This window comes from Rhinolophus sinicus, linkage group LG02, assembly GCF_036562045.2.
Source record: "Rhinolophus sinicus isolate RSC01 linkage group LG02, ASM3656204v1, whole genome shotgun sequence".
Classification (NCBI taxonomy): domain Eukaryota; kingdom Metazoa; phylum Chordata; class Mammalia; order Chiroptera; family Rhinolophidae; genus Rhinolophus; species Rhinolophus sinicus.
Window position 1 is genome coordinate 200789693 of NC_133752.1, and position 11987 is coordinate 200801679.

The window sequence follows — 11987 nt, forward strand, 5'->3', positions numbered from 1 at the left end:
ATGGCGGAGTCTTGGGAAAGAGGGAGGGGGCTGCATATGAGCCCCCACCCCCAGGGGAGCGTATGCATGAAGCCAGGAAGTCATCGCCAGGCCTGACTGCTGGCAGTGGGGGTGGGGGGTTGCCCTGATTGGTCAGGAGGCCATGGAGCTTTGTGAGGTCACTGGGCTTCCAGGCCAGGCTGGGTGGGAGTGCGGTCGAGATGCTGCCAACTGCCGTTCTGCTGGTCTTGACAGTGTCTGTGGTCGCCAAAGATAACACCATGTGTGAGTAAGTGTCAGGGACACTTTGGTCGGAGGAGGGTGTCTTCTGAATAACAGCCCCCACCCAGACTGCCTCTGTCCAGGGCTAGAGGCGGCCATGCTTGGGCCTTAGCAGTCCCCCAGGTCTCATGGCTCCTGTGACCCACATCCCCAACTCAGACCCTCCCTGCGCCTGGCACCCTCAGCCCAGAGCCCCAGGGCCCCAGCTGTCCATGGCTTCCTCCTGAGACAAACCCCTTAGCTCACAGGGCTCCCACAGCCCATGGGGACAGTGGCCGAGCTCACTGCCTCTTGAACAGCAAATCTGAATTCTTAGGCGTCTCCGTCCTCCCACAGACATGAGATGCCTCAACGTGTGGGCGACCCCAAAGGCCCCAGGGCATTGTCAGCTGTACTCTAGGATCTTTACTCCACTTGTAGCTCCCCCATGGCCCTCAGTGCAGTCCCCATACCTGGGGGCCCTGTACCTCCTGTAGCTACTGGCTCTCCTATCACTGTCCACCCCAACCCTGCCATGCCAAGATTGGTCCTGAAGACCTCAGGCCATGACACTCGCCACTCCCACTTTTAGACCCCTCTCTGCCCAGGGATGTCCCATACTTCCAGGGCCCCAGTTTCTCCACACCCAGAAGACCCAGGAAATCGCGTCCCCTCACCACCTTCTCCCGGAGCCTGCGGCTTCCTGCCTTGTCTCAGCCCCCTGCACACTCTGGGCTTCCTTGCCTTCTCAGAGCCCCATGTTACCAGCCCATGTCCCTGCTGCTCCCGGCTGTGCCTGTTTGAGTCTGACTGTGTCCTGCTCTCTCCTCAGTGGCCCCTGTGGGATCCGGTTCAGGCAGAGCCCACAGGGGACCATGCGCATTGTGGGTGGCCAGGCTGCAGCCCATGGGGCCTGGCCCTGGATGGTCAGCCTCCAGGTGTTCACCTATCACAACAAACGGAGGTACCACGCCTGCGGGGGCACCCTGCTGAACGCCCATTGGCTGCTGACCGCTGCCCACTGCTTCAGGAACAAAAAGTATGTGTGGGGCCGCGCGGAGGGCGGTCTGCAGACGGGTATCTTCTCCAGGGGCCATGTGGCACCCAGACTGTGAGCGGCTGGCCCAGACCTCACCCGGGCAGGCTCCGAGGGTCACGGGCACCGGGGGTTAGGTGCAGCACCCCCGCCGTGAGAATGACCAGCTGGCCTCGGTGCCTACAGGAAAGTGTACGATTGGAGACTGGTTTTCGGGGCAAGGGAAGTTGAGTACGGGAGCAACAAGCCAGTGAAACCGCCTGCACAGGAGAGATATGTTGAGAAAATCATCATTCATGAGCGATACTCCCCCGGGTCAGAGGCCAATGACATCGCGCTCATGAAGATCACACCCCCCGTTGTCTGTGGGCACGTCACCGGACCCGGATGTCTGCCCCAGTTCAGGGCAGGCCCACCCAGGGTCCCCCAGACCTGCTGGGTGGCCGGCTGGGGATTCTTAAAAGAGAACGGTGAGTATGGGAGGGGCTCCAGGTTGCATTGCTGGTCACTCCCTGTGCACTCTGAGCTGCAAGGGCAGTATGTTGATGCCGGGCCAAGGGCGTCTCAGGCCCAGCATAGTCTATGAGTAGGTAGGTCCTGCCACTGCCCCTCTTGCAGCTGGACAAACAGTGCGAGAGCTCCCTGACCAAGGCCACACCTGGTGACCAGTGTGGTCATCTAAGGGAAGGCTGAACAGCAGGTACAGACAACCTTGGCATTTTTACAATGGGGTCAAGGCTGTGTCTGTATCGGGGGTCTGGAGCCCAGGTGCCACGTTCTAGAAAAGGAGACGCATCACTCGGATGTTCTGTGGCTCTAGGCCAGTCCTGCCCTTCTCTGGGCCTGTTTCCCCATGTGAGTGGAAGGGCCAGATCACATGGTCTCCAGGCTTTGAGGTCCCAGAGGCCAACCCTGCTGCCCCCTCCCATGCTTGGCGTCATTGCACCCAACCCATCCCACCCAGTTGAATTGCTTTGAGGTTCCTCTAGGCTGGGAGAGGGGCAGGTGGTGGGCATAGCTTTCTGCAATCAGCAGTTGGCACCAAGGGGTTGCCAGTGGAGCAAAACCAAGTTGGAGCATCCTCTGTGTGTGAGCTGTCCTCTGAGCCTTCCACCGCAGTTGCGTGAATTTTCACCGAGTCACATAATGGATGTGAAGACATGCTCGAAATTAACTTAGCTCTCGGTCTCGTCTGTTCCTTGGTAACGGAAAACTTAGGCTTCCTAGTTCAAGGCAGTTCAGTAATTTGAGATTGAAGCTCAGTCTTTTTTGGTAAACAAAACCCAGTAATTTCAGGATTCTTCCCTGGGGATTCCCTTCTCGCAGAGGTTGATCTGAGCTGCTGGCAGGGTCAACAGCTATGGATGTCTGTGACTGCCATGGCCGCTAGACCCAGTGCTAAACTCCTCCCATCCCACGGTTCAGTCCTCCTGCCCCCACCGGCTTGCCCTACTCTGCCCACCCGCCCCACAACGGCCCCCTGCTTTTGGGGGCCCTTGCAGTCCCTGGGAGGCTGACGTCAGGGTTCCTGCCTAGACGACTCCCCATTTTTGCTCAGGAGGAGTGTAGGTCCCAGCTACGTCGTGGACACCATGCAAGACCTCTAATGTTCTAGAATCTCTAAACTTAGTGCAATTTCTATCATTTCTTGGCAAACACATCCCCCACCCCCAAGGCCATGTCTTAAAGAAACCTCCAGGTTCCAAACTGCTGACACATTCGAGACTTTCCTTTCCTGCCTCCTCCCGGAACGCATGTGCTCTGGGGCTGGACAAGTGATTCTAGGGTAGGAGGTCCTGTTTCAATGGACATTAGAGCTCCTGCAGATTTCTTCAGTATTTGTTGTTTAAAACCCAGGTGTTGGGAATGAGAAAACGCTTCTCTGTTTCAGGACTCCTGGTTCTTAACCATGAAACCATGGCTCTCAAGACTGTAGGCTCTGCCCCAGATCTGAAAGGACTTTAATGGCTAACAACCCAGGCTTCTTTTCAGATTCCAGCATCACTCCTACTGCAAGGGCAGTGCATGAACACACCTCACTGCTAGGGTGGCAGGGACAGGCGGGGCTAACGGGGTCGGGCCCCTAAAGCCAAGCAAACATGCAGTCAGCAGCCATTTATCAAATGCCCGCTGAGTGCCCAGCCCTACCCCCTGGGGTTCATGTGGTCCTGTCTTCCCATTTGGCGTATGTATCTGGTTCCAGACCCTCCCCCCACCAGGTCTGACCTGTCAGCCCCCATCTGTACTGCAGACGGTGTCACACCCACCCACTTGGGGGGCCAGAGTAGCCGTGGCTGCCCAGACCCTTCTGTCTGTGGGACCAGCTAACTGACCAAGAGGGGACAGCTGATGGGCTTCAGGGCTCTGTCTAAGCCAGATGTGAGGCCGACGGCTCAAGCTGCAGCACAGGCTCCTGACACAGTGTGTGACAGAGTAGATAGGATGCATGGGGGGGGGGGACTTGCCAGCCCAACCAGGGACCCTGTCCACAGTGAGCGGAGAGTCTTCACAGGGGACACAAGCAGGGAGGGTGACTTACAGTCAGACTGTGAGGCCTGAAAGGTGTGCCCTGGACTGGAGTCTAGAGAGGAAAACCCGGGTCCGAGGCCAAGCCACACCATGTCCCTACTGTGACCTTGGGCACGTGGTGCCCCACCCTCCCGATGGGACGAAAGGGAGTGACAGCACTAAGTGGTGAGGTTGCTGCAAGGAGTCAGACGGTGGCTGTGGCGCAAGGGAGTGACAGCAAAGCCCGCTGTAATGGCGCATGTCACCGCTGAGCTATGTGACCCACTTACCCTCCATGCCCTCAGTCCCTTACCCTCGTGCATCTGGTGGTCCTCCCACACTCAGCACCCCTGCGCCCCAGCCCCCACGCGGCAGGTGTCATTTCCTCGGGTACACAGGACAGGCTGGGGCCACTGACTCATGGGTCTGGGGCTAGAATAGAGCGCGAGAGGACACGGGGTCCATGGCGGGAGGAGGCAGGGCTCCCCAGGCGTGAGCGGTGCCCCTGACCTGATCACCCGGCTGTAGACTACAGGACGTCGCCTGTGCTGCAGGAAGCCCGCGTGGAGCTCATTGACCTGGACCTGTGCAACTCCACGCAGTGGTACGGCGGCCGCATTCGCTCCACCAACGTGTGTGCGGGGTACCCCGAAGGCAAGGTCGACACCTGCCAGGTAACTGCCCAGGCCCCGCGCTGAACACCTCTTCTCACGTCCCTCTGCTCCACACCCCCGGGGCCTGCCCTTTTCCTGGTCCCATATCTGCAGTCGTGATGAGGAGGGAGGGGACACCCACCAGCTACCCCGACCAGAACCGTCACCACGTGTAGAACCTTCTCCCACCCGAACACAGAGGTCACGTCACCCAGCCCCTGAAGAGCATGTTTACGTCTCTTCCCCAGAAGACAAACCTTCATATCCACTGTACACAAACACTGCTGTGCACACATAAAGCCACATACATGGACATGGTTTTGCTCGTCTCCCCTCCTCACTGCAAGGAGACCCATGACCATTCACACCCTTCACATCCTGACTCACTGTTGGCACCACCTCAGACTTACCACAACCACCTGCATTTATGGCAGCAGGAAACCATGTGACTGCCGACAGTGACTCCGGTGTCCTTCTGGGCAGGGGGACAGTGGCCCAGGCCGACAGTGACTCCTGAGTCCTTCTGCGCAGGGGGACAGTGGCCCAGGCCAACAGTGACTCCTGTGTCCTCTGGGCAGGGGGACAGTGGCCTAGGCCGAGAGTGACTGCTATGTTCTTCTGGACAGGGGGACAGTGGCGGGCCTCTCATGTGCAGAGACAGCGGGGGAAACGCCTATGTGACTGTAGGAGTCACCAGCTGGGGGGTAGGCTGTGCCCGCGCTAAGCGCCCTGGAGTCTACACCTCTACCTGGCCCTATTTGAACTGGATCGCTTCCAAAATAGGGTCCAACGCCTTGCAAAGGGTTCAGCTAGGCACTCCTGCCCCCCCGGCTCCCACAGCACCCGCTAAACTCCCGTCTGCTAACCCTCCTTGGTACTTCCAAGGCCCCCCTCAGCGGCCTTCCCTCCGACCACCTGCACCCCGACCCCGGCCCCCAGCCCCGCCACCCTCCCCGCCAGCACCCCCACCTTCCACTAAACCTCCCCAAGTACCTTCCTTTGCCAAGCGACTAGAGCAGCTCGTAGAGGCCTTAAGGGGGCAGGTCCTTTCCAACAGAAGAGGCAATTATGACACGGAAACCACAGACCTCACAGAGCTGACCACCTCCTCCTCATCTGACTCCATTGTCAGCAGACCCCGTGAACCCTTCACTCCTCAGGGGAGAAAAAAGATGAAATAAATAAATATGTACAAAGAGATGTTTTCTGGACTTCTTACTTGCCTTCTCCCACTGCACCCAAACCTACATGAAATCTACCCTCCCGCCTTCACCCTCCAACGGGGTGGAAGTGCTAGTATATTAATGTCAATTGTGGGTTTTGTTTTTTTAATCCTGATTTTTAAAACTGGGACATCAGCCAGGCATGGTCTTTATTTCACACTCAGTGTCTGTGTAAAATAGGACGGTGGGTGAGGACGCTGGAGGCAGCTGTGGTGGGTCCATGTGTCCTGGGGGCTGTGAAGGGAAGGACCCACAAAAGGACTGAGTGTGGAAGGCTGTGCTCCCCAGGAACACAGGACAACAGGTAACCGATGGCCAGAACAATGAATGTCCCCCACAAAACACGGTTCTGCTCGTGGCTCTGAAGGTAGATTGAACATTGTCTCTTAAAGCTCACCACTGGTCTTTGGTTCAACCCTAATAGTTCCTGGATTCAAGCAAATTAGAAAAACTAGGGTTTGCCAAAGCTTTCCAGGAATAACAATGAGGGGTACATTTAGGATGCCCCCGAGTGAGCTTTGGGAGTACTTATTTTAAGATCCTCCTTTGCAAGGAACAGAAGCCAGTTTGAGCTGAGTGAGGAGGGTAGTGTATGTATTATAAGGATAAAAAGGTGTCACAGAATTGACAGGAAGGACCAGGAGCAGACACCACGAATGGAGGGGCTGGCAGGTGACCCTCGTCTGAAGCTTTTGTACAGTGGCCGCTAATGCGCAGCCTACATGGCCGCCCCCAACCCCCAAGTCCGGAGTCTGCCCTCAACCAGAATTGCTCATGTCCATTTACAAATACCTAAGAAAAAAAGTCCTAATGGGTTCAGGTCAGTGGCCCACTGTGGTCAGGCGAAAGTCAAACTTTACTGCTGGGTTAGCTCCTTGTGGGTGGGGATGTTGGCCCCAGAAAGAGGACGCTGGGATCAGGTAGGGCCACTGTGGCCAGCACCCACTCTCCTGTGTTCAGCAAGCTGTCTGTGTCCAGTGCAAGACGGTCCTAGAGAGAAGGTTCAGGAGAGTGCGGCAGGAGCCCTGAGGACAAAACAGAGGGACTGGTCCTCCCCCTGATGGGGCTGGAAGCCGGGCTGGTGAGGCAGTCCCGAGGCTGTGCTTTTGGGGCTGGTCAGTCTGCCTGGCTCGAGCAAACCTGCTGCCCAGATGACCTCAGCAGCCATGTGGCCAAGGGCGGTGTGAGCTCAGATGAGGGCGGACACAGTTGTTCAGAGCAGGATTGACATTCTGTTCATGCTCATGAGTGTGGGCTGTTGTTTGCAGCTGGCTGGTGGTGAGATGCTGGACAACTTGAAGTTTACCTGCAAGGGGCACTTCAGTGCACACCATCCACTTACAACCCCGGAAATGCCTGGGCCAAATATTGCATATGGGTCTCAGATGTCCATAGCTCTGCAGTGTGACAGCATTTGCTTAAATTAAAAAACCACCTTCTATCTGCCTTGGCTAAGAGCCAGCACCACTCGAATTGGAATTGACATGATTGTTTTGTTGGCTTTGGGCTACTTCTTCTAAAGTCAGTCTCTTAATCTCCCTACTGGGTATATAATCTTCATACCTGGTGCCAGACACTAGTCACCCTCTAAACACTGAGCAAAATTCAGTGTGCTGGCAACAGAGCAAGACAGAAGCCAAAACCTGAGCCACGTGGTGGTGCGAAGACCAGAAATGGTATTGGCAGCCACTCAGGTACCACAGGGGCCATGGAGGGACTTTGGACAAGTAGTGGAGTAGCTGCAGTGCCAGCAGCTCCCTGTCACCTGAAGGGCCCTCCTCCCTTCTCCTCTGAGCCTTCCGGGATCCAGAACGGATTCTCCAGCCACTGCCCCCTGATTGTTCTCAGTTTATCTCCTCTCCTCATTGAGGGATCCCTCTGTAGCTAACACTTGGGTTACCTTCCTGGGAGACAGGGCCTATCCACGTTCAAGGAACACTCTGATGGGAGAGGATGGAGACTGGGGGTCCTGCAGAGTCCAGGCAAGAGCTTCTTGTCCTGCTGGGAACTTCCCACACACGAGAATGCACTTGTACATAACGGAGTCCCCTTCTTATTTTTCACTGTTCACACTAAGCTATGGCTTCCTTTCTCTTCCAGCAAATGTACAGATATTGTGCTTCATACGAGCACATATGGCCCCACTGTGTCAGAGTGACGCCCCACAGCAGGGATTTCGCGCTCCCTTCCAAGGAGGGAACAACTAGTCTTCAGGGCTGGCCTTCCCTCCATGTGCCCAGTTTCCCACCTCCAAGCCCACACTGGTTCATATCAAACTCATCAAACTTTGCCAACCTAAGAGATGTTCTAATTTTCATTGTTAAAACTACGAATGGAGCTGTTATAAGTGCAGTGTCTGCAAACTGTGTAACTTTGAAAATGTCTCCCAGGCCCTGGAGCAGATTTTCCTGCACACACAGATGGGGAGGAAGACAGAGAAGAAATGACAAGCTGTGCAGAGAGCCAACCGAAGGGTGTCCCGGCCTGACGGACATGCTCACTGTGTCCTTGAGGATGGTTAGGCAATTGGTCCGTGTTTTCAATAACAGAATTCATAATGAGCCTTAATGCCAGGAGCAATGACAGAAATTGGTTTGACAGCGGCTAAACGTGCACTTGGGTGTGTCAGGAAGATGTGCGCCAATGACACTGAGAGAGGAGGAGCTTCTAATGGTGATTTCATCAGTATGTAAAATCTCATATTTGCAAGGAACAAACATCTCAATGAACACAATTTTAGTAATTTTTAAATGGAAGTGGAAAAAATGGAGGTAGTTCATCTTTAATGTGTGGAAACAGGTGGCCTCAATGGGGTTTTCTGTGGAGAGTATTCTTGGTAAAGAATCAGCAATGATCTGAGCACATAGCTGAGCCTTTGCATAGACGTGTGCTCTCGTGTCTCTTGGCTAAGTACCTATGTGTGGAATGGCTGGATCACATGGCAGGTATATGTTTAGCGCTCTAAAACAAATTCCAAAATGCTATTTTCAAAGTGGTGTCTACATTGTCCATTCCCACCAGCCCCGTATGAGAGTTCCAGTTCCTCCAGCTCCGCACCAACACTTGGCATGGTCAGTCTTTCTAATTTTAGTCATACTGGGTGGGAGATGAGGGTAAGGGGGATCGAATATATGGTGATGGAAGGAGAACTGACTCTGGGTGATGAACATACAATGGGATTTATAGATGATGTAGTACAGAATTGTACACCTGAAATCTATGTAATTTTACTAACAATTGTCACCCCAATAAATTTAATAAAATTAAATTTAAAAAAAAAGAAAAAAAAATTTTAGTCATACTGACAGGTGTGTGATAATATTTCCTCTGTGGGTTTTTTTTCCCACAAACAAGTATAATTTATAAATAAGTTTAAAGTGTTCTGAATGAATACAGTTACGATTTCCTATCAGTGAGGTAATAAGGCAATAACTTTTGCCAGAAACAAAATGTGGTGGGCACCTAAGGACAGAGGGAAGTAGACAGAAACAGGCATAAAATTAAATCTATCCAGTCAAAATTTGGAATTTTCAAGCATCACAAACATCAGTGGAAAACATCTAAAAGAAATACCAACAGCGGCCGTTCACAGAACAATCTCTCCATACAACTCCAGCTAATACCTTTGCTGCGTTGATTCCAGAAGCCACCTGCTTAAGAAGTAGGAAGTCTGTTTCCTGTGTAAAGATAGTCCAGATATCTGAGCTCTCAGAACCTCTGAAGTTACTACATCCAAATAAGAGCAGATTTACAACAGAACCCTCAAATGTCCTATCTCGCCACAGTCTTCAATAGGAACAAAATGTGTTCAAGTTAAGTGACAAATGACACCCAAGCTCGTCTCTGTTCACTGCACTCATGAATCTGCTGCACAAACACATGCAACCAACCATTTTCTGAGCTAAGTTCTTCTAGCTGCAGAATGAGACTCAGAATGTTACTTTCAATGCATTTTGTAACATCACTGTTCCAACCTGAGTTTTTAAAAACAAGTGCTGGAAGGAACCATTAAAAAAAAGACTCGAAAACAGGGATCCAGACACTTGGACACTCATGTGCACAGCAGCAGGACTCACAACAGCCAAAAAGTGGAAACAAGCCATGTGTCCATCAACAGATAATGGATAAAGAAAATGTTGTAGAGATGCAATGGGTCATTGTTCAGCCATAAAAAGGAAGGACGTTCTGACACAGGCCACAACATGGATGATCCCTGAGAACACTAAGTGAACTAAGCCAGACACAAAACGACCAATATTGTGTGATTCCAAGTATATGAGGCACCTCGAATGGGAACTTCATAGAGACAGGTGTAGAATCAAGGTTACTGGAGCCCAGGGGAGGGCACGATGGGCAGCTGTTGCCTAATGGTTAGGGTTTCTGTTTGGGGTCATGAGAAAGTTCTGCAACTGATGGTGATAGGAGCATGACATTGTGCATGTTCTTAATGCCACTGAATTGCACGCTGAAAAATGGTTAAAATGGTCAACTTTGCATTTAAACAATTAAAGTTTAAAAGTTATACCAAGCACAAAAATATCAACGATACACAGGTTTTCCCTACTATCTGATAGTACAGGACTCCCACGAAGCCTTTCATAAAGCGAAATGGTGTAAAGTGGAGTACCCCCTGCTTTCTGGAAAATTGCATTAAACCACTTTGCTTTAACAAAGACCTACGTTGGTATAGTAACAGATTTTTTGTGAAAGCAAAACTCCTCTTTAGATCTCATCTATTTATCCAAAACAGGTGGTAACGTAGGTCTCCCCTAAAACTGAAGTGGCGTGACAGAAACTTTCGGAAAGTGGGGGTACCAGTACAAAAGAATGCTGTGACGGAGGAAAGGACGGTAAGGAAGGTGAGATGGGCATGTGGCTGGTGCCACCTGCCATTGTCCACCCATCCAGGTGCTGGTCAGGCTCCTGCTGCCTCCTGGCTGTGCTGGAGGCTGGGATGGGCTGCCACCGGTCCTGCAGTGGGAGTCATCGTGAGGCGCGTCATACCACTGCCCAGGTCAGGCAGTGGGGCTCCTGCCTTGGCTCCAGGCAGCTAGGCACCCCCACACTTGACGAGTAGTGATCGTCTAGTTTACGTATCTGCTGGCGATGCCCATGAGATGGTGGAGCACGGAGGATCCCTTCCTGCAACAACGTGAACATGCAAGGCGCTACGCATCCCTCCAAAGGGGCTCCTAGGGGGGCCCTCGATGTGTCCATTTGGGGCAGCTGAGACAGGAAAGGACTCTGATTCTTTACAGTCCCTTATTTCAGCAATTCAAAGAGATGTTGAGTAAGCTAAGAAACCACTGGCTTACCAGGATATTTGAAACGCTAAGACAATTTCTTCCAAGCTTCTAAAAGCAAAATAATGGCCACTGATGAGAAATCATCGTATTTATTCATTCTCTGCTTTCTAGTCTTTCATTGCTTATAACTATGCAATCTCACCTTGGTTATATTTTTTAAATTAAACATTTTCCTATATCCATTAATTTGTTTCAACACTTCATGCAACAGTACTATAAAGATGCATTTTTAAAAATCAAGTGTGTTTTTATGTAGTATGTTAATTGAAAACTTTAAAAGCTTTCTAAAATATACCACTAGGAAGGTCTTTAAAGTGTCTTATGATGGAAATAGATTGTATGTAAGTAGAGGTGAAAAGGCAAGTCAGTAATCTGAGATGAGAGCTGTATTTCTCCTGGCAAAACCCAGGACGTGTATTCTTGTGCGGTACACGCTGCTAAACAGAGAAGGCTTATGAAAGTAAATGCATTGAAAAGAGTTCTGAAGTTTATTATAAACCTAAGGGGGAAAATCCAGACTTTGCATTTTTTATGTATTCTGCATTAATATATTTTATTATTGACAGAAAGACTTGTGAAATTTCAACTTCATTAATCATTTCCTACATGAGGTGAAATCATTACACCATTTTCCGTTTCTGTATAGATCTGACTCAACTCGAAACAGTCTAGATGGCCTGACTCAACCACTTATTTTAAAAAGTAAAATAATTGGGTTTTGTACCTATAGGTCTCATTTTTGTTTTTGGGTAACATTTCTGACTGTTTTTAAGGTAGATATCCTTGTTCTTCAAGATTTTCCTTCACTTTGATTGTTTTTCCTTTAAATGACTGTCAGTGTCAATTTTTTCCACTTATTACAGCTTATAAGTACACTTGCAAGAGATTGAATCTATTTATACCATTCTATCCTTTCACTATATGAACAGTTATTACCACACATATGTATGGCATTTTTAGGAAAAAAACTTAGTCTTTAGGTTTTCTCAAGATTTAAATGAACACACAGAAGTTCATTTAT

At 51.1% G+C, this 11987-nt stretch overlaps 1 protein-coding gene across 1 annotated transcript; it reads left to right on the plus strand.

Moving 5' to 3' along the window:
- Positions 1-200: 200 nt before the first annotated feature.
- Positions 201-6689, plus strand: ACR (acrosin). The gene is made up of 6 exons (XM_074324948.1): positions 201-268; positions 1073-1351; positions 1463-1746; positions 4313-4458; positions 5064-5564; positions 6621-6689. Exons 1-6 carry the CDS (start codon positions 201-203, stop codon positions 6687-6689), a joined length of 1347 nt encoding a protein of 448 aa, XP_074181049.1.
- Positions 6690-11987: the final 5298 nt, after the last annotated feature.